The 22117-nt window shown below is 33.2% G+C and overlaps 1 protein-coding gene across 1 annotated transcript in view; it reads left to right on the top strand.

Moving 5' to 3' along the window:
• Positions 1 to 22117, top strand: part of LOC150105746 (relaxin receptor 1-like) — a 78711-nt gene that overhangs the window by 8005 nt on the left and 48589 nt on the right. The window contains exons 6-12 of the mRNA XM_090395054.1: positions 1661 to 1732; positions 6106 to 6177; positions 8725 to 8793; positions 9975 to 10046; positions 13273 to 13344; positions 17109 to 17180; positions 17637 to 17708. Coding sequence (XP_090251180.1) covers positions 1661 to 1732; positions 6106 to 6177; positions 8725 to 8793; positions 9975 to 10046; positions 13273 to 13344; positions 17109 to 17180; positions 17637 to 17708 — 501 coding nt within the window. The remainder of the gene's footprint in view (positions 1 to 1660; positions 1733 to 6105; positions 6178 to 8724; positions 8794 to 9974; positions 10047 to 13272; positions 13345 to 17108; positions 17181 to 17636; positions 17709 to 22117) is intronic.

The following is a 22117-nucleotide window of genomic DNA, read 5'->3' as shown; positions in this document are numbered from 1 at the left end:
AATTCCACGCCAATTGGATTTATAACTCTTATGAGAAGAAAAAAATTAACTTTAGGCTCGAGATGTTACCTAAGCGGACTGAAGACATATAGGAACAGTGTGATATTTATAATGATGACCAGAACATAATCCCTCTGGTCACTACGTCTCTCAATATTATTTGCATATGCCGTAGTGACGACAGTGATTTAGATTGATAAATCATTAATGTTGCGAAGAATAGGAACGTAAGTAGACATAATTAACACAATAATAAATAACAGGAGACTTACACGAATCTCTCACATAAGTCCTCCATTGTTTATTATTGTGGTAATTAATAAATCATTAACAATAATGTTTAATAGATTTTCATACTATTTTTAGACAGGACTGAACGACAAACGGACAGTAATCATTTATTTCCATTTTGGGAATAGGCTGATTTAGGTGGACAGGAATATAGTTTTTAGGATAGTTAGAGATTATCCTTAAAGAATAAATTTTAATGATGACTACTTAAAACTCTGGGATATAATTATTAAAAATAACTGCTGTTTGCATTTAAACTTTAAGAACAATCCTGTTTTTTCTTATAGATAATCGAAGGATAGATTATCTTTAAAGAATAATTATCATCATTATCATCTGTCTTCCATCAGAAACTTGTTTATCTAGCGTAGCAACTGCATAAACCCAACGAAATATTATTATTATTATTATTATTTCCGTATATAACTTTTCAATATTATTATTTATTATTATTATTATTATGACACCTCCAGGGAGTCCAAAGACTCACCGAGGGAGAATGTGCCAACAGCATTGAACGATTTATCTCCTTCCAACTACTAACCACACTCAAACTTGCTTAACTTTTTGCGCGAGCCATTAGTAGCAGAGGCTCTACCAATCGACTAACCTTTGCTGGCTATTCACATAAATTCCTACTTTATAAATTTATAGTACAGGTAATTGCTATCAAATGTATTCGAGGTCAGTTTTTCGGAAAATTTAACCTTTATGTGAATCAACAGTTATCCTTTAAAGAAATGAAGATAAAATTAACAGTCTGTTATTCACATGTGACATTATTTTGACCCCCGTATGGTCACTCCAGTACCTCATTGGGTTTTGAGAGTGAAGCTTTCTGCTAGAAATGGTAGGATTGTAGATACCCTTTTCACAAAGAGTTAGTAGGACAATCACAGCCCCTGCCCCTTTCAGGATTCGAACCCGCAGCCTCTTGGCTGGAGAGCGGATACGCTAACCACTCGTCCAACCAGGTCGGCGATAAAGTAAATGGCTTCCGAAAAATGTTTTTTTCAAGATGTCTGCTCACACCTTGAAAGCCGCAGATAATTGTGCTGTTGACGAAAATAACAAATTTATATTGTTTAATTCTTGTTTTTTTTTTTTTTTGATAATCACTTATATTATCCTCTTTTTCATTGGCATAATAAGACTTAAGGCTTATTATAGCCATTTCAGTGTAAAAAATTTACTTATTTAATACAGATAACGTTTTGTAGTTATAAGCGTATCATCACTGTGATCAGCATTATACAATTCTTTGTATGTTACTTTTCTTAAGGCATTGATCATTAAAATTTGTTTTGTTATTAATACTTATACGTTGTCATAATTACACTTTTCCTTGTTTAATGTTTATATTGCATAGGATTTTGACAAGAAATGATCTCACTACTTTCGAACCAGGTGTCTTTCGAGATCTGATCCATTTGAAATGGTTGTAAGTAAGACTATTATAACGTACTTGGAAATTAAAAACAGCTATACCCCGCTGTTCATCGAAAAGGCTTTCCATAAAGTGCAATGGATAGCGAAATATTTTCTGCATAGGCATTTAGAAATTGTTTTATATAAAAAATATACAACAATATATAAAAAAATATAACAAGTAAAGTGTTCTGTATCCAGTGCACAATTTTATGCGAATCCTACCTACGAAAAGATGAAAATCTGTGGTATATGCGTACCGTGATTGGGCTAAGATTAAATATTCCAGAAATTCTTTCTACTAAAATAAAGAGCCAAAAGGCTTCACTTCGGCGATGCAAATTTATAAAAATTAAGTGGATATTAAATCCAACATTATTTGAAAGCCGAATATAGAAACTATGAAAGTTTCGTATGAAATTTGACCAGAGAGCTTACGGGAATACATTCGCCGATATTTACGAGTTGCCCTAGCCGGACCTTACAGGAGAGATGATCGCTGTGCCCAAGCGTCCATACATTCTCCTCCTCTTGGTCCATTTTAAAAAGGTTTCACTGGCCTGACAGCTGTTTCAAACTGGTTGGTTTTTCGTCAGAGACAAGGTGGAAACCTTAAGAGAGCAAACTCCCAGTACTAAGGAACTTGAAACATCGGAGAGGTGTATTTTTCGTAAGCGAATTCTCGGTCGGCGCGTAAAAGTATTTACTAAAATAAAGATGCAAATTCCAGAAATTCTACTCGAGAGACTAACATACTTTTTAAGCCGCTTCAAGTCTCCAATAAGCAAGTAATCTCACAATAATGAAAAAATCGTCTACCACTGGAAGATATTTACAAACATCTATGTGGATTCACACCGTAGGCGAGAGAGAAGTCAAAACTGCAGGCCTCTCTGGCTAAGTAAACAATATCTCTGCTAAAGCCAGTATTAATCTAGTATAAGTCCGCTCTTTAAATATTATGAATCTCTCTCTCTCTCTCTCTCTCTCTCTCTATATATATATATATATATATATATGCTCTTTCCTGTCCACGTCTTGATGTTGTCAAACCATGATATTCTTTTTCTTCCTCTAGTTCCTTTGCCATCAATTCTTCCTACCAAAATAGTTTGTAGAAGTTGGTATTTGCTGTTTCTCATGATGTGGCCAAGATATGATGTTTTTCGTTTCTTGATTATTTGTACAAGATGTTTAGCTTTGCCAATGGATTTTAAGACATCTTCATTGGTTATTTTTTCTGTCCATGATATCTTTAGCATTCTTCTGTATAGCCACATCTCAAAGGCTTCGATTTTCTTGATGGTTGTCGCCTTCAATGACCATGTTTCAACTCCATAGAGCAGAATAGACCACACGTAGCATTTCAGCATTCGGCATCTGACTTCCATGTTTAGGTCTTTATTGCAGAATAGTGTTCTCATTTTCATGAAGGACTGCCGTGCAACTTCAATCCTTGTCTTTATATCTATTTTTGGATCCCACCGTTCATTAAGCCAGCAACCAAGATATTTATATCTTGACACTTGATCAATATTTTTCCCATTGAGTGTCAGTTTCATTGATGAGGCTGGATGTTTGCTGATGATCATGTATTTTGTCTTGTTGATGTTTATATTTATTCCCATTCGTTGGCTTTCTATGTATACTCTGTCAACGAGTTTTTGGAGATCCATAATGTTATCTGCAATTAGCACGGTGTCATCTGCATATCGTAGGTTGTTAACAATCTTTCCATTTATTGTGATTCCCTCTGGACATTCTTCCAATGCTTTTTTAAAGATTACCTCTGCATATATGTTGAACAGGAGTGGTGAGAGCACACATCCTTGTCTCACTCCTCTTTTGATGTTAATATCACTGGTGGTAATGTTGTCTAATTGAACGGTAGCTGACTGATTCCAATACAGATTTGTTATTAGTCTTATGTCTTGTTCGTCTAGCCTTATTTGTTGAAGGATTTCTATTAAGTTAGTATGTCTGACTTTGTCGAATGCTTTTTCAAAATCTATGAAACACATAAAGACAGATTTCTGTTTTTCTATGCATTTTTGTATCAATATTTGGGTACAGAAAAGGGCCTCTCTAGTACCAAAACCATTCCGAAAGCCGAATTGTGTTTCACTTAGAGTTTCTTCACTTTTTCTATAAATGCGATTCTGAATTACTTTCAAAAAATATTTTTAATGTTTGGCTCATTAGACTAATAAGTCTGAAGTCACCACAGGAATTCGCTTTGGGTGTATATATATATACAGTATACATACATATATATATATATATATATATATATATATATATAAACTATAACAGAGGATCGAGGAGTGACACACACAAGTGGTACCATGAATCGAATGGTGACGCAGTAAACTAAGAAGGGGGAGAGGAGTTAATGCAGTGGATCTGAAAGCCGACCACTCCCAGATTTTAGGCCAGGTGGCCTAAAATCTGGGAGTGGTCGGCTCTCATGTTAGGGTCTCATGCCATCACTTTCTTGGTCTTCTAATTCATCTTTTTTCCATTTATTTTATATCCGTATACTATTTTTGGCAGTCTGCTATTGTCTATTCGATTAGATGTTCTAACCATTTTTGTTTATATGTAATGGTATATTCAGGGATTGTAAAGTTTCTTCATTTGTTTTATGGTCCCACTTGATATACCAGCTATTTTCATCCCTGCTGTTTGAATCCGCTTTTCATTCTTCTCAATTATGTCCATGTTTCACTTCCACATAATAAAGCTGGTTTAGACAGTAGGTTATATAGTCAGATCTAGTGTGTAGGAATGGCTTAAATATATTATTTATTATGCCATTTACTGTAGCAAAATTTGATGTTTTAATGTCTATCTTTTTCATCTTCATATGATAAGTCACATCGCAGGTATTTGAAAGTATTTACTTGTTATAATATTTTATTATCTATCACTATTTTACTTCTTACTTATTGGTTTTCTCTTTAGAAAGCCATTTTTTTGTCTTTACATTTGATATTCTCATATATTATTCTGAAATTTCATTTAATGAGTTTACTGATTGATCTGTGTAGATCACCTTCTGAAATAGCTAATATAATTTTATAATTTGATCATCTGCAGAGAAATAGTGTATCTATTTTTATTAGCGGGTTTATTTGTACACCAAATGGTTTATGCTCTTTCCAGATTGTTACAATTTGTATATACTGTATATTAAAAAAGCAAAGGGGATAAGATATTACCCTACCGCTTCTGCTTGCTGTTCTCCTCTTGATATGTCTTTCAATTCTGATATTTGTTCTAATTTGACTGCTGTTTTATTGCTTGTGTATATTTCTTGAATAGACTGTAAGAGCTGGTTTGGTATATTTAGATTGGTTAATATTTCAAATAATTTTTGCCTATTAATTTTATCAAAGTCTTTCCATAGTCAATGAAGGTCTCGCGTGTTTCGTTTCGAAATTCTCTTCACTTTTCAATTAATATTTTTAGAGTGAAAATTAAGTCTCTGCAGGATCGGTCTTTTCGAAATCTATTCTGTTCTTCTCGTAGTTTGTCTTCCTCAATACTGTTTAGTTTCTATTTTAATATTTGTGCATATACTTGTACCCTCCATTTAGCAGACTAATTACCCCATAATTACTACAGTCATTTTTATTTCCATTTTTTATAAATTGGGATAACCAGTGCTTTTTCCCAAGAGTTTGGAGTTTTTCCAGAAATCCAGACCATGTTAAAGAATTTCAGAAGTCTTTCATTAAATTTTTCACCTGCATTTTTGTACAGTTTCATGTTTATATTGTCTTCTCCTGGTGTTGTTTTCCCATTTCTCATCTTATTTATTGTTTTTTTTTAGTTCTGACATTAATATTTTCTGTTAGATCATTTTTTGTTCTATAAAACTTTATTTCTTTATTATCTAGAGATTTTGAAAATAAGTTACCCATTTTTCTAAATCTATTGTTTGGATTTGTATCTTCTCTTTATGGTTTTTTATATATATTATGGTTTATATATTATGGTTTTTGGTTGTGGCTTAGTTATATCCTTTTCTCTAGTTCAGTTACAATCTTCCATCTCTCTCTCTCTCTCTCTCTCTATGCATTTCCTTACTTACTGCAATTGTACTCTTCCTTTTGTACTCAATTTTCGCTTACGATATAATTCAAATAGTCACTATTGTTGGGTATCCTACAGAAGTTAAGTATGGCAAATTGTAACAAAAAATAAATAAATAAATAAACAGAAGTATAAACTAACCCAACAAAACTTCGAATTAACGGAGGAAAGGGGTGGATAGCGGGATATACCTGTATTTTGAAATGTTTCTTCCATTAAATATAAATCTAAGTTATTCGTCCACAAGTTATTCATGACAAAATTTTATTGATGAATCTTCCTTCACAGGGATCTTCAATGCAACAATTTAAGTGATTTCAATCTGCAAGTATTCAGCGATACTCCATCAGTGCACCTTCTGTAAGTATTTTGGTATTTTCCTTGTGAATATTTACAAATCCAATCTACAACGATTAGGGTTGGTTCAAATGATATGAGTTTTACAACTTATTTCATAACAACAACAACAAAATTAAATTAATAATGTCCATTAATCTTGTTCATTAACTTTATCGTCCTAGTTGAATTGAAATGGAATTATGTCTGCACTATGTACGAAATATCTCAAATAGGAACACGAGTATTTAAAAAAGAGTTGTGTTTATGGAATGAGAAATCATTGTCATATTTATAAATCAATAGTATCTGTCATTTGTGAAAGAAAGGTAATCTCTAAGATTAATCTTGCCACTTACAGCAAAATTCTGCAATAGATAAAAAATACCATTAAGAATTATGATGCATCTATTTTTTTAAATTAATTTTAATCTGTCTGCGAACGGGCAAACTGCTCTGAATACTCAGTCCCATCAAGGAAGATGCATTAACGAAATTTCTCATTAAAAGTAAAAGCTATGCTTCTTTCCCATTGATAAAGATGCACAGCTTTTACTTATAGGCTGGTGTTCTTTATCTAGCAGAATACTTACATGAACTGGCTGATAATGATGATATCTCCATAGGATAGTTGGAAGAACATATGTACTCTATTTATGAAATAACCAGGGTTCTAATCCCGTCAAAGACGTAAAGGACGATTTGTAGACTGAGGATGATTTAGTGAGTCTCAAATAGCGGTAGAACACACACACACACACACACACACACACACACACACACACACACACACACACACACACACACACACACACACACGCATGCACATGCGACCTCAGGAATTTATGTCTCATATCATCCCTATTACAAATAAATGTTACCAAATATATTGCTTGAGCAGCCTGCGGAAGTACTTCCTCAAGATTAAAATTGATATTCTTGGACGTACTTATGTAGCTAGTATACAACGCAGTAATGACGATAAGATTTGGCAATCCTACTTGGAAGCAGAAGAGCTGATTTATATGATATCACATGATATATCCACAGCACAATGTTAAGTTATTTGTATGGACTGGTTTTGCAGGCTCTGTGGTCTGCTTCCTAGGGATTACGATTACATCAAATATCCTCTAAAGATGTTAAATATACAAAGATGTCAAATTAACTACAAATAATTTGGAATCTTGTATAATCTCTACAGATAGCTTCCTGAAAACACAACAATTCGACTTCATACATAAGATGTCATATGTGAGCATCACTGTTGATAGAGCGACTTATTTCTTTTCATATCCCGTCCCTGGTCAAATTTTTATAAGAGTAGATTATGTGCGGCTGAGTATTAAAACTGATTTCTTATTATACTGTAGCTTGAGGGAATCATTTGCGACACTTTTTACGGATGTACAACTCGTAATTATTATGTGAGATTTGGGCTTGATGCCAAAAATATGCCATGTGCCCTGTTGCTCTGGGAGAGCGATGATGCGATGTTCTTGTGCTTGATAATGATGTCATGAGGTGTGTGTAGGTATCTTTCAGTGTTCGTTTCATTTCTGTATACTGTATATGCCAGTTTGTAAGAAGATGGAGATTAATAATTCAAAAAAAGACAAAAAGGACGAGGTGCTTCTTGGATGCAGACCGTATGAGAAAAATCCCATTAACATATCTAATCCATTTTTTTTTAAATTTCTTGTTGTTTTAGAAATGTCTACCATTCAATGGAGTTCACATAAATATTGACAAGTGTGTTTGGTGGAATCCATTGCCAAACCATATTGTACTGTGTAGATCCTCTATAATCTCATATAATATGGAAAATTACCACGGAAGCTTACAAAAGCTGAATTATCATCCAAAGAATTTCAACATCATAAATCTTTGTAATCATGATACAATCATGATTCATAATACCGACTCAGCTAATCATGATAGCATGATACATGATTAGCTGAGTCGGTCATCAAGTTTTTTTTTTTCATTATTTTTACTCATAGCTGTATATCTGCGTTCAAACGATGAGGGCAGCCTTCAATTGGAACTGGATTAAAACAAAGAAAACATCAGTAAAGCAAATCATATGCTTTACAAAATGGCAAATGGCGAAGTTGCAGGTTTTATGCTCGTCCTTGTGTAAGTAACAAGAAGCGGATAATTGGACTCGAACAATGGTTTACTTTACTCCTTTGAGAAGTGAAAATAAAAGCCATGGCTATTCCATATAGGTTTGAGTTGGAAATCATTTTCATTTTCGTGTTGTCTAAATTGAGTGTATCAATACTGACAACATTTATTGCTTTTTTCTCGTGAAGTTAGGTATAAGCAGATAGCTGTACATTTATTAATACGGTTCATTATGGTGGTTATATTATCTTGAATAATACAGAAGTGAATAATTAGTTGATTATACTTCCATTTGAAGTAAGGCAAATGATTGAAAAATACTCAAGCAGACAACGCTATTTTATCTCCATGTTTTTTCGCTTTTTTTATTTACTCACACAAAATAGAATAATGTCTGTAGACTTTTCCACGACATTAACATTTTGGATAATTTTTCTTTAGAGATTTCAGATCAAATTCTTTGACATTGAGAGGCCGAAAATTTCCACGTCTGGATCATCTCGTTTATCTGTAAGTATTTATATTAAAATAATTCATATATTCATATTTTTATATAAGAAAAAGCAAGTGTGTGTGTGTGTGTGTGTGTGTGTGTGTGTGTGTGTGTGTGTGTGTGTGTGTGTGTGTGTGTGTGTGTGTGTGTGTGTGTGTGTGTGTGTGTGTGTGTGAGAGAGAGAGAGAGAGAGAGAAAGAGAGAGAGAGCACACGATAGGTTTCGAAGTGCATTTTCTACATGTGAGGAACTTCAACACAAAGAAATGATCTAATTCTCCAAACCCTAGAATGCAGTTCTTATGTGCAGAGAACTCCAATAAAACCCTGGGTGATATTCTGAATACTACTATCATTGGCTTTGATAAGCTTTTAGAATGTACATCTTTCTTATATTAGGTAATCCAATATATGGACTTATTTTCAAGCTATCTGGACTAATAGATAGCTTGAAACACCTCTCGTATCTCAGCACTCACCTCTTTGGTTGATAAGTATTACGTCAGAAATACTGTCTTTCAATAATGTACGTTCGGATAAATACTGAATATTACGCATTCTGGGTTCTATTGTATTGTATTCGACTCAGTATTGTATTACTATACTTTTATTCACTAAAGTTTAACTGTGCCACTTCAATCAGCTGCTAATACCATCTCCTTTCAAATATAGGTCTAAAAGCGCAGATGCGAGTGATTTGGTAGTATGGATTCATTGTGTTGTGCTGTCATTGACATAATAATGTTCATCTCATCTCGCTCTATCTCGAGCCCCAGGAAAATTTGCGCTTACAAAAGAGATAAAGAAATTTTTCACAACTCAGATGAACTCTAATTCGAATCTTATAGTTAAAGGACTGAAAATAATTAAAACTAATAGCGTCGATATTTAAACAGCAGCTAACAGATATTTTTAACTTTATCTTATCAACTCCACTCAGGTTTATATTCATTCTAATCACAAATAGAAATAAAAATTAATATGTGTTCATTTTATTAATTTAATTTGTGTTGCCTTACAAGTTTAGTTTTTTTTTTTCTTTTTCAATACTCTTGCAAACTCCAAACCTATCCGTTTCATGTTTTATTTAAGGATTTAAGGATGAAACGGTATGAAAATTCATTGAAATTAATGAAAACTTGTAAAATAAGTTATATTTCTTACATTACTTCTAACAGTTTTGCCTCTTTTAATTTCAGGGGACTGAAAAACAATGAGATAGAAGTCATTGAAAGAGACACATTTTCCAACCTAAGGGCACTAGAAGTTTTGTAAGTCTCTTTCTCTCTGTGTCTATGTTTCTATCTATCGTCTGCTATCCATCATCACTCTTAAGTGAAAAGCTTTGCTTTTTTTTTTAATATTCACTATCCCTCATTTAATAGGGTGCGATAGAAAAGGGGAAGCAACTTTAATTAATTAAGCTCATCCAATTCAAATAATTTAACCATATAAAGTGTGTTCAAATAGTTAATAAAATTACACGTTCCATAAAATTGCCCATATTTGTTTTTAGTACAAATTTTTTATGTGAATCTCACCCACAAAAAGTGTAAACGTTTAGTACATTAGTAATTAGTGCCATGGGTGGGGCGAAAATATTCTTAGAGGCCAAACATGGAATTCTGTCAAGCCGCTTCAGGACTTCAGTATGTAAAAAAGTTTGTGGTCTCACAATGGGGAAAGACATTCATCTACCACCTAAAGACATTTATAAACACTAATGCCCAAGTGAGATTTGAACCCACACTCTGTTGGTTGGAGAGCAAGTACGAGTACGCATCCACTCGGGAAACCTAGTGGATTATAAATTAATTATTCATAAACCATCCATTACAATTTTATAATTATTATAAATAAAAAAATTATTATAAAAGGCCTTGTAACTCTGTGACAATGGCTTTTGTATCCATAGAGCTAGACTGTCCGAAGAAAGACCGTTCTAAGTTCGATTCTAATAATCGACTAAAAGAACTGTACCTGTTCCCGAGTTAGTCGGTCTCCGGCATAGGCAAGTAGGGTTATTTTTCTCCTAAAACTCGGAGTTTTCCGAGAACTCAAGAAAATTGATAGTAGAATTCACACTATTTTTAGACAATATTTAGTGTTAAGGTTATGGAACACGACATGGCAGCAGTTGTCTCCCGTATTCTCTTCCTTGGATGTCAATATGTTAAAATAACTTATAGTCTTGGGCTAGTTATCTGTGATTGGCTATGAGTGAAGACTGATTGCTCTCCAGTTTACAAAAAAAGTTAGGGCCTAAATCACTTACTCCCTTTTATTTTTTTAAATTTTTTTTATTTATTTTTTAAAATTATTATATATTAATTATAATATCAAAAAGACCGATTTCAACTTGACCGGCATATTGTCTCATATTATGATATACATGTATACATACACACATACATACATACACACACACATGAGATGGCCTGTTATATAAATATTTGGTTACTCTGTATTTATTCGTTTAGCTAATGAGTGAAATATTTACCTCAATGCTCTAGGCCAGGGGTCGCAAACTGGCGGTCTGCGGATCGGATACGGTCCACGAAGGTTTCGTATCCGGCCCGCGAACTTAATGCTTTCTTTTTTAAAATTCAATGTTTCTAACATCCTGCGGGGATTAAAACAGAAAAAAAATTCAAACTTAATCTTTTATGTTTTACTTAAATGTTTTATGACAGCTTTAAACAAAAGTAAAACTTATTACTATAATTCTTTGTACCATGTTTCTATCATCAAAAAAATAAATATAACGAAGTTGGCATACCAAATTTTTATAAATACCTCGGCAGTAAATATTCCAAATATAAAATTTATTGTGCAAAAATGTTGTCAATGTTTGGAAGCACCTATGTATGTGAGCAATTATTTTCAATTATGAAACTTAATAAGTCAAAGTTTCCGCTCACGGATAAAAGATTCTAGATTAAATGCAATACTTCATATTGCAACACGAAACGGAAAAGCAGATATTGACATGTTAGTACATAGGAAAAGATGTCAGGTTTCAGGATCAAAATCAAATTAAAAAAAGGACTCGTAGATAAAAATCTTTATTTTTGTAAGTCAAAATTATGTATTTAAATAATTTTCTTAAAGTATGAATAAAATGTAATTGAACTTATATTTTCTAAACTTGCTATATTTTTTAAATTAAAAAATGGTTATAAATTTAAAATTCAATTGTTTATGTAAGTCGTAAAGGCCCGGCAACAAAAGGGCCTTTGTCAGAGCCTTTCTTTTTTTAGTTTATGTTTTGGTTCACAGAATAATATTGAATACGCCCCGTGTCTGATATACATCTAATTGACTGGCCCTTTGCTGTGTTTGAATTTGAGACCCTTGCTCTAGGCAAATAAAAACTTTAATTAGTTCAACCTACTGTTAAATAATATATCATAGTTTACATTAATAAATCATAATATATCCTATAATATTAAGCTGACCATATACTGATTTTCCCAAACCGGGACGCTTCTATACAAGATAATAAGTGGTATTATCTTGTATATAAGGTTTTCAATATTAACAAATATATTAATATTGACCTTTAACTTTAAATTGTTTAATTATCAATTAATAACATCAAACAAAAGTCGTTTAATAATCAAAATAATAAGAATAATAAATTATAAAATAATAACGAAATTATAGTGACTGTTGTCCTAACAAATGCGCTGTTACAATGGGCAACCCTGTATTTTATACTTATATCCACTTCAGCTTGTTATGTGAATATAAAAATGCACATATCTTCAAAGAAAAGCTACTAATGACACATAACAATCAGCCCCTGACTCATCATCTGTTTACTACTCTGGAAAGTGAAGGCATGTTGTTTGGTAAATGATATAATCACGTAATCACAAGAAAGATATTTATTTAACCAAATATTTCCGTCTGGAAATAGCAGACCATCGTCAGTGGTATTACAAGAACAGTTTAAAAAATACAAGCTAGAATACTAACAATAGATCGTTAAAATTAGAACACGCCGCGTGATGTTATATCACTAAGTATGAAACGGAATATTTTGAATATTTGGTTAAATAAATATCTTTCTTGTGATTACGTGATTATATCATTCAGTCTTATGTCGCAAGTATCCTTGAAACAACAAATTCTTATCCTTCACGGGGAAAATGTTGTTTGGTAGGTAAATGGACGTGTGCAGTTTCGTCAATAAACGAATTTCAGAACATTTGAAACAGATACAGGTGAGCCAAAAAAAAAAAAAAAAAAAGAACGAAATAAAAAGAAAGAAAGAAATATTTTACCTACCCACAGTACTAATACACTAAAGGTTTCCAATCCTTCGTGGGTGGGCGTCAAATAAAAAACAAAATCAGAATGTTATATATTAAAATATAACAATAACTTAATAATAAGAATTTCGATGTAATTCAACATATTTTTAAAATCACTTAAATATTTTTTGTATTTAAATATTTTTAAACAATTATTTACTATATAATTCTCTTTCAGGATTCTAAAGAGTAATAAGATCTATGATATTGACCAAAGAGCATTCTACAGTCTTCATAAATTAGCAGAACTGTAAGTATCTTCTAATAAATCGAAAAACAAATTAGAATTAAATTATACTGTTTTTATTTGATATTACAGACGTTACCTGTTCAGCGCAGTTGATCATTCGTGATATGTAGTTTGTTCACTAAGTAAAAATTCATAAAACGAGCCAAGATTTTAATTAATTTAGAGAAAAAAATATGTTACTGTAACCCGAACGATCAATTTTTTTTGTGTTACGTTAGAAATTTAAAATATCGATATATTTCCAAACGATATTAAATTAATAATTTATTATCATAATTTGTTTTATTCTCGAACTACACCTTTCTATGTGATTTGAAATGAAAGATTTCACTCTGATCACTTTGTACACACACGATATATACTGAAGTATTTACCTTTATCATTATCGATTATGGTAAAGAAATAAACTCATTTAGGTTGGATTTCTTTATAAAGGAATGCAGCGTGATGCATATAGAGAAATAAAGTTTTATTTCTTTATTGAGGCTGGTGAAATAAAGATCAATGTATATTAGGGTTACCAAGTAATTTTATAAGCTTGGTTATTTACCTCCTAATTCCAAGTATGCAAACAATTAAGTTTGCGCCTGAAACAAAGTTCAAGTCTAAAGATGGTGCAACACCAGGGCAACAACTGAATTACAAAGGCCATAGAGACAGATTATTCTTCCACCAAACAAACAAATTAGCCAGAAAACACACGAAGTTAATCAGCATTAATATTGATCTTTTTATGTAATTTATTTTTTAACTTGGGAATACTGTATATTAGGGTTACCAAGTAATTTTATAAGCTTGGTTATTTAACTCCTAATCCCAAGTATGTAAACAATTAAGTTTGCGCCTGAAACATAGTTCAAGTCTAAAGATGGTACAACACCAGGGCAACTCATTGTAAAGGTGGGTAAAGCTCTGATCACTATTCTTAGTATTTTCCCAAATCCCAAAATATATTATGGGTGGGGTCACTACCCAGACCGGCATCAACCTTTTTTGAGGTCTCCTCAGTGAATAGCTAGACCCTAAATACAAGGTTTAGTAATACAGAGCCTTATCAACTTTACCTATAGAAGTTGCTACAAGGTGTTTTTATTTTTAATAAGAATCTCTGGAGGAGATATAGATGTAATTATTTTTTTAACTTGGGGATACTGTATATTAGGGTTACCAAGTAATTTTATAAGCTTGGTTATTTAACTCCTAATCCCAAGTATGCAAACATTTAAGTTTGCGCCTGAAACATAGTTCAAGTCTAAAGATGGTACAACACCAGGGAAACTCATTATAAAGTTGGGTTGCTACAAGGTGTTTTTATTAAAAATAAAAACACCTTGTAGCAACTTCTATAAGTAAAGTTGATAAGGCTCTGTATAAATTTCATTTCATGTCTGGCATGTCATGGCATTTCCAACCACTTGGTTGGAAATGCCATGACATGCCAGACATGAAATGAAATGCCAAACAGTGCCATTTGGTTGGAAAGACGCGAGTTCGAATCCCGTCCAGGTTGCAAAATAATCTTTATAAAAGCTTTTAAGATGAAGATGAGTTGCACGATTTTATACGGAGTTGACAGGGTTATTTTTCCCAGAACTCAAATTTATCATCCAGCATGACAGAGAATACAGCCAGAGAATATGCAATTCACAGACATACAAAGTGTGCAGATTGATTAGTTTTTCCATATAAGTCAAATCACTTGATCGTGACAGGCAATTAAACCTAACACATTGAAGAAAGATGAGATAATCTGCAGAGAAAGGCACTTCTGAAACTAGCTATCTTCGTCTTGCTCGAAAAGGGACAGAATGAGCAAGCGTTTATAATAGGTAAAACAGATTTAAACTGCAAACCTCATGAAACATCAATTTGATTGATATTTTCCATTTGCCGACCTGGTTGGCTGAGTGTCGTATCCGCTCTCCATCCAACGGGCTGCGAGTTCGAATCCCATGGGCATGGATGTTTGTGATTGACTTTAGGGAACATCAATTTCATCGCTCAATGTGAGACCACCGCCCGCTTATTGGAGGCATGAAGTAGCTTGAAAAAACTCCACCTTTGGCTTCTGTAGTTCTTTCAACTTAGAAGTCTGGAGAGTTTACTTGAACACTGTATAGGAAAGGGGAAAAACCACTTACTCAGATACTTCCCGCAACGAATTATCATGCCAAAAAAAAATAATAATAAAAAAATAATAATAATATAAAAAAATAAATAAAATAAATAAATGAAGGTTCCGGCTACAAGCATGTCAGGCCTTTTGCTGTAAATATTTGGACATAAACGTCTTGTAGAAATTTCCCATACTGTCGTAGTCGACCATGCATGTCCTCTGTCACTATTCACTTCATTCTTGTCTTAAACAGTTATTTTTAACTGAAAACTTCAACTGCTGAAGTCAACTTTTTTTTTTATTGGGTATAAGGAAAAGTTGAATATTCATTGCGCGGTTAACTTTTCAGTTTTAGTTCAAAATCTCATATTCATCTGTGAAAACAGTTCATTCAAAAACTTCACGTTTTTTATTTTCTTCTGTACTCCTCTTTCATTTTTTCTTCAAAGTTTCAGTCAGAAAATTATTATAATTTTTTTAAAATGTAGTTGAGATGTTTTCTTCATTGGCAATTTCATTATATGTTTTACACCACTCGTCTTCCAACAGTCTGTTGACAGTATCTACCGATGTGCCATTCATAGTTGTCGATGGCTTGAACTTCCTGGATCATCTTTAGTGCTTACCCTGTCTTCATAAAAGGATATGAAGAGCCTTTATAAAGGCTTTTCAACCGAAGGTGAATTAGCTGGTGTCCTATGCGGGTGGCAAAGTTTTCCCTCCAAGGAGCTCGTGGGAAAACTTACTTAGAGATCTCCTCGGCAAACCAGCCAGAAGAATGCATGCAATTAGCAGGCGTAATATCCAACCTCATCATAACTGCTGTTGCTGTAATTCTGAACAACCCAACTCTTCTTACAGTAGATTAAGGTCGTATATGTTTTACCGTTTTTTTTTTTTTTTTGGTAGAGTGAAGAAGTGTCCTAAACCTAAAAAAAAAAAAAAAAGAAAGAAAATTGTTGGTCAATTGAAAGGCTAAGCCTCAACACTAAGTCCATCTATGACCCAACAGCTTCTATTGTTATGATAATTAGCTTGAAATTGGAAGTTCATGCATAAAACGTTTTGAATAAATATTAATTTTCTGATTTTTTTTTGTAATAATGTATGCTGTTTATGGTTGTATTTTTTTTTTATTTATTAAATCCAGAATATGGCGTACGCAACACGTTTCAAATCTTGTAAATCAAATCCGGACATTCACCCCCTAATATCTTCTCGTTAACCCGTCAGTTAGAATCTCCAGCAAAGATAAATGTTAAAACTTCTTGTCTACCTTCCATTACTACAGAAGATTAGTATCTTGAATCTTTTTTTCGGAATCTTATAGCCTTCCATTAACCGTCTAATTCTTTAATCAGCCAGACTTCCGCTATAGCTGATTACAGCAGAGAAATTAACAACCCCCTACACGGTCTCGTCAGTCGGAAACTAAGTAGATCTAGAAATAAACTGTAATAGCAGCACTTTTGGTAACGAGTTCGTGGGAAGTACCTTTCGTTCTAATTTCTTAGGCGAGATTTCGTGCACTCTAGGTTTTATAAGGCTATTTAATTTTGATTGTTTGGCTATTATTGATGCATTTTATTTTAATTATCATTCCTAAAGTATATTATTTTTAGTGTATTTTTCACCCTACTTCTTTCAGGGATATATCTCATAATAAACTCACCTTCGTAGGTCCACGTCTTTTTGACCAATTAAGAAATCTTTCGAAGTTGTAAGTATTTTTTTTTTTTCTTTTAACAAAAGCCATAATATTGACCTTTTTTATGCATTTGATAAAATGATACGGTTTTGTTTACAGAAAACGATGTTCGCATGAAAACAAATTTAGGAAAGTGGTTTTATATGTATATTCCATAGTTACCTGAGAGGTAAACTAATCCTTTTTTTTCTGTACATTGAGCAACTTAAATACAGCACATAAACTAATTAAATGGATTTAATCAACAGGTATTCATAAATTTATGACTCTAACAGTAACGGTCTCAAAGCATTTCTTGAAATGAACATTAGCCATGTTAATTTTAATCTGGCATCACCATTTTTAGCAGTAATGTTATATTCGTATTTAAACAGCAGAATTTTTTTTACTTGCTTAAAAGTCAGTGTTAAAATATATTTTCTAAAAAATATTTCTAGTTCTATACTTGATTATTTTTCTTTATTTTAGAAACCTGGAACACAATCCTTTAACATCGTTGCCTTTGGACCTTTTCATTAATCTTATCAGCTTGAGATCTCTGTGAGTATAACTCAATTTCATATACTAATGACTTTGGAAATTATGAATTAGTGATTTCTCAATCTGATATTGTATTTTTATTTATTGTTAAATTGTGAATGAAGCTATGTTATGTAATTTATTATTTTTCATTCACATTTAACATGGCTTATTAAATATTAATCAGGGTTTATATAAAATTGTTTATTTTCCCTTAATTAAGAATTACTAATTAAATATTTATTCAAAACTTGACCTATTATTAGTTTATAAAATAATAATATGTTTAGAATTTTGTGTAACTAAATATATGTGGTGTAACGTAAAGTGCTAATTTATATTTAACTGTATACGTAATCAAAAAGTTAAAGAAGTAGCTTAAATATTCTGTTGTTTTTATTTGTGAAATATTTAATGTTATGTAATCACTCATGAATAATATTAGACCATACATTACATTAGCGAAATGTTTACGTGCAGTCTGTTGTCATGGAGACGCACGCGTAAACAACCACGAGTGGAGTAGAGCGTGGCGTTCGAACGTAAGGTGGGAGTGAAGGTCAGATAAAGAGATAGAGAGAGAAAGCAGAAAGAGAAGGGAGGTCATAGATAAGACAGGGAAGAGAGAGGAATTATTATTAAGCGAAGGAGGAGAGAGTTTTGCGGAACCCAGATTATATAATCCTCAGGGCAGAGATTTATGAGTATAGTGTTCGGAAGTGAACCTATAAGTAGTGAAACATAAAGTTTAATGTTATAAGCGAAAACTGCTGTTGTTATGAAGAAAGGTTGATACCGTAATCAGATAAAAGGAAACTGGACAGTCAATGCGAAAATTCTGATTAGTTCCAGTTAATCTGGATTACGATTTTAATTCTGTGTTGCCCTAGGAAAAGGTTATATTGATTACTTGGAGAAAAGTGAATAAGAACAGATATCAGTACCTAATTACTGTTGTTTGGAATAGTGAAGTGCGACTAACAGTAGTATAGTTTGAACTGTGGAGAAATTTTATTATGTGTGTTCCGCTAATGTTAATTAAGTTAATTCATAAGTGCTCTCTCAATAATTTGATGTGTTGAAGAAATTGTCTGGTAAGAGTAGTTGTATAAGTTTCTCTATTCTAGCATTAACTGTAATATATCTCCGATGCTCAAGGTCCGGGAATATATTTGCTTGGAATATAGCTTACGTAGTTTATTGCCTGCTGTGAATATAAACATTGAGCTGATAAATTTGTGAAGACTGAATAAATGTGAAATTGTTATATTAACTTGAGATAAGAAGATTTGTGTATTTGAGACTGTGAATAGTATATGAAAATTAGAACATTGAATTAGCATCAGTGACCTAAGAAGATGTGTTAAGTTAATTGTATAGTTCCATTTTAAAATAGAGTTCTTGTATTTGTTAACCATATCATATATTAAATGTTTTATTTTGTTGATCTAAATATTGTGTTTGCCTGAATTCCTTATTATTGCACCGTTCATAAATATTCGAATCTTGCGGGAACCCCAAGTAAAAATGATAATAGATGATTTGGCCTAATGAGATGACTGCTAACTTAATTTAGAACTGATCCTACTATTTATATAGACTAATCTAAGAATAGGGTGGCGCAGTATAAATATAAATTTCCCTACTTTTGGATCGGTGATCATTTCGTAATTAGTTGTATTATTCATAAAAGTGACTTGAAACTAGATAGATTTAGAACACGACAGAAAAGAGTCGTCACGACATTATTTCTATGTATGTGAGGTTTTTTTTTTTTTAAATTTTCGAATATCTAAACATTATCCTCAGATTTATATATAGAGCAACGTTTTGGAAAACGTAACATGGTAATAGCCAAATTATGTGATTTAATATAATCTATCATTCAGAGGGGTAGTGAGGCTATGGCCAATGTGGCCCCGGCCATAGGCGCTAATTTTACATAGGAGCAAAAATTGAGATTTTTAAAGTGTTTTTTTTTTTTTTAGAACGGCGCAATTTTCTTTCCTGGCCATAGGCGCCAAAGTTCCTCACGACGTCTCTGCTATCATTAGTGAGATAAAGGTTACATGAGCCTCCGTAGCTCAGTTGGTACAGACGAAGTCCTTTAGTCGGAAAGACCTGGGTTCGATTCCCGTCCATGACATGAGGACCCTTTATCAGGGTCCTCATGTCATGTCATGGGCAGCTAACTCACCTCTTTCCACTAAAGGTAAGTTAGCCGGTCTCATACGGAGGTAGAGGGCTTTTTCACCCGGAAACTCGGGTATTTCCTCCCTAGAACAGGCAAACCGGCCTGTGAACACACGGATTTACAGTCAAAAAATACATACTATAATACTATAAAAAATAATACTAGTTCGCGCGGTTAGCCGAGTGGCTATGCGCTTCGCAACCCTAATGCCTGGGAAAGGAGTGTCCTGGGTTCGATTTCCGTCCCTGACGTGAGGAACTTAAGGATTTTCCTCAGCCATAGCCAAGTTAGCCGGTCTTGGGCGTGGACTGCAGGGTTTTTCTCCCAGTTTATCTGGGGTTTTTCATCCCGCAAGCAGGCAAATCGGACTTGAGAACTCAACGCCTCTTACAGACATAGAATACACCTGGAGATATAGGGCTAACCACCTTATCTTTGTGTACGGTTACGGTTAAATGAATAGAAAAATCCTTGACACAGCAAGGTAAAAGGAAAAAAAGAAGGGGAAAAAATACATAATTAAAATCTCATTTGGAGGGCTCAAACAGTCCTAAGGGACGGATGGGGAAAATTGGGAGAATCCCACACGACAACAACATACAGGCTACATAATCCGGAAACTTCTCTTTAAAACCCGAAACATAGTGTTTTTCAAGACACACCAGACCTCCTCTGATGGTCATACGTCAGAGAGTGTACACAGATCTAAACGCGTTTGATGGCAAATAATGTTAATATTCTAGAAAGTTACTGAAAAAAAGGTACTCGTAGTATCAACAGAATATGGAAACGTGGCAGAAAGAACCAAAACAGAAAATGATCTGCCCTTGAGGAGTGACTATGGAACGTTTCTGGAGATCAAAAAAATGAATTGCATTGGATGAAATGGAGCTGAGTGGGTAACATCAAAAATGAAAAATGTGTGCAGATTACAAAAGAACTAAGTCAACAGTCTGGACATGAATGGATGCCTGTCGCGTTTTATTATCAACTAGGATATTACATAAATACTCGACATTTCGGCGCCAACACTCACAGTTCACTTTCATGTGGAGTATTTACAGATATTGAAAGTAACAGCACACTTTTCACTTTTCCAAAGTATAACATTATCAAACAATACGAAAGAGTAACGATTGTTTGTCAGTCAACAGAGTGAGAGGCAGAGGCGTAGCTAGAGGAGAGCGGATGGGGAGGTCCGCCCCGAGCGGCACTTTGAACTTTTTTGAACTTTTGTATTAATTCTAAAATACAGTCTCGAGAACTCATTTCCAAATATTGTAATACTACTGCGAATTTTCCTCACAATTGCTTTAAGTTTGCTAGTTGTGAGAGGAGTTTTTCTAAATTAAAATTCATTAAGAATTACCTACATTACTATGAAATAGACTTCGCCAATGTCTGACAATTTTGCTAACAGAAAAGCAAGAAAAATAACATTTTAGAGTGATGGAATTAAAGATTTACTTCAAAACTAAACATAGTCTTTTAATTTATTTCCCTACACGTCATTTTGACTTTTTATAGTATTTTTGATGTGTAATAAGAGGGCGGCAAAAGCTCTAGCTACACCACTGGTGAAAGGATACTGCTGAAAAGAACAAGAGGGGACAAAAAAACTAAAAACCTCTACGAGCATTAAAACAGTTCTGTAAAGATCAATTAAATAAATGAAAGCATCCTATATATATATAAGAATAGATCACTATTCTTAGTATTTTCTATAATGTAAAGCACATCTCACTTCACTACAGTATACATCTAAAAGATGTATACTGCAATACATTATGGGTGGGGTCACTACCCAGACCGGTTCCAACCTTTTTTGAGGTCTCCTCAATGAGTAGCTAGACCCTAAATACCAAGGTTTTAGTAATACAGAGCCTTATCAACTTTACCTATACAAGTTGCTATAAGGTGTTTTTATTTTTAATAAGAATCTCTGGAGGAGATATAGATGAAATTATTATTATTTTTTTTTTACACCTTGTTGCAACTTGTATAGGTAAAGTTGATAAGGCTCTGTATTACTAAAACCTTGGTATTTAGGGTCTAGCTACTCACTGAGGAGACCTCAAAAAAGGTTGAAACCAGTCTGGGTAGTGACCCCACCCATAATGTATTGCAGTATACATCTTTTAGCGAGATGTGCTTTACATTATGGAAAATACTAAGAATAGTGATCAGAGCTTTACCCACCTTTACAATGAGTTGCCCTGGTGTTGTACCATCTTTA

Source organism: Typopeltis vanoorti, chromosome 6, assembly GCF_054136105.1.
Source record: "Typopeltis vanoorti isolate ZY-2024b chromosome 6, IOZ_Tvanoo_1.0, whole genome shotgun sequence".
Lineage (NCBI taxonomy): Eukaryota > Metazoa > Arthropoda > Arachnida > Uropygi > Thelyphonidae > Typopeltis > Typopeltis vanoorti.
The sequence above is the reverse complement of the archived record's forward strand: the minus strand, read 5'-3'. Positions and strand labels throughout refer to the sequence as shown.